Here is a 1,472-nt window from a genome sequence, read left to right on the forward strand (position 1 = left end):
CACGTAGACCGCGAAGGTCGGGTCCTCGGGAGGATGCAGCCCATGAATTTGGACACGACCCATGAGACGGGGCTTTGTGGAGTGTGCCAGGAGGAGGTGGAGACAGTGGAGCATGTAATACTGCGGTGCAAGGGTTATGATGTGGAGAGGACAGTTCTGCAGAATAGGTTGACGGAGCAGGGAATTTAATCTGAAGAGTGTGTTGGAGGGTAGAGGGCCCAGGTGAGGGAACTGGTGGGGTTTCTGAAGGATATAGGTGTTTATGAAAGAGTGTAGGGTTTTTTTGATACAAATTGTAAACTCACTGTCTGACCCATACTCCGGAACAGTAGGAGGCGGTAATGCTCCTTTACGTTGGTTGCCAACCGCCGTTAAACACAAAGAAGAAGAAGAAACGGGAGGCGAGATTTGCAGCGTGTGTGGAGTTCGTAGGTCAGAGAGTCAGAGCCGCTTTCAGCAGTAATAACAAAGAAAGTACAGAAAACGTCAAAGATGCTGTCTGCGCGTTTCCTGCGGTTACGGTCTCGAGCTCTTCCCCGGATTTTCAGTAACGGTCAGTTTAACTTCGCGCAGCATCGCGCGCCATTCTCCGTGTGCTGCGTGAGCGCAGTGAGGAGGAAGCAGCTAACTCTCAGGCACTCGCTCCTGGCTCTCAACGAGGTATTTAACCGTCAGGTACACATGAGCGTCAGCATCGCGACGCTTTACTGCATACGCTGATGATGTCATGAGTAACAATGCTGCACTGCTCCAGCTAACAGCTAACCGGCGTTTCTACAGTGACATGCGCACCGCTGTTCTGAAAGTTTAAGCGTCATTTTGAGTGAGTGACGTAAATGTGTCAGCTGAGCCGAACAGTGACGTGGGCGGTCCCAGGGAGGGTAATGTCAGCTGGATGGTAACAGAAGCATGTGACAGATTGTCTGACGTGAACATTTACAGAGGTCATAACAGACAAAAGCACGTGGATACTCCACTCATCAATAAATAGATAAACGGTGACATGAACATGTCTGAGTATCCGTAACCACGTCGTTACACATTTACAGACTCAGCTGATACATGTTAGTTGGGTGAAATTCACAAGTATTTAACACATATGTTACATTAGGATCCTTCGTTCGTTGGTTGGAACTGCAGAGTTGTGTTGTTCTTGAAGAGTGATCATCGTATTTGACCGTCGCCTGTAGAAAATACTTTGATGTGTTTTGGCTCTTTAATGAAGTGCAAACATTTACACACAAGTATAATCCAGGCTCGAATAAGAAAATGGACAGAAAGACGAGTGGCGGTTTCTATATCAAATGTTTGGACACACCTTTCTATTTAATGGTTTTTCTTTATTTTCACTACTTCGTACATTGTAGATACAACCTGAAGACATCAAATATATCAAGCAAGATATATTACATGTATTTTCATGTGTGTGTGTGTGTGTGTATATATATATATATGTATGTATATATATATAT

At 45.2% G+C, this 1,472-nt stretch overlaps 1 protein-coding gene across 2 annotated transcripts in view; it reads left to right on the top strand.

The window, feature by feature from the left end:
• The first annotated feature begins 297 nt into the window (after positions 1–297).
• tmem70 (transmembrane protein 70) overlaps positions 298–1,472 on the top strand; it is a 3,747-nt gene continuing 2,572 nt past the window's right edge. Inside the window, exon 1 of one of the 2 annotated variants that reach the window (XM_005754672.2) lies at positions 298–675. In XM_005754672.2, the coding sequence (XP_005754729.1) occupies positions 493–675 (183 nt within the window). In that variant the 5' untranslated portion in view covers positions 298–492. The remainder of the gene's footprint in view (positions 676–1,472) is intronic. The other variant, XM_013907935.1, reaches the window with a different exon arrangement.

The sequence above is a fragment of the Pundamilia nyererei genome, unplaced genomic scaffold, assembly GCF_000239375.1.
Source record: "Pundamilia nyererei isolate P.nyererei 1_Seehausen unplaced genomic scaffold, PunNye1.0 scaffold00622, whole genome shotgun sequence".
Classification (NCBI taxonomy): Eukaryota; Metazoa; Chordata; class Actinopteri; order Cichliformes; family Cichlidae; genus Pundamilia; species Pundamilia nyererei.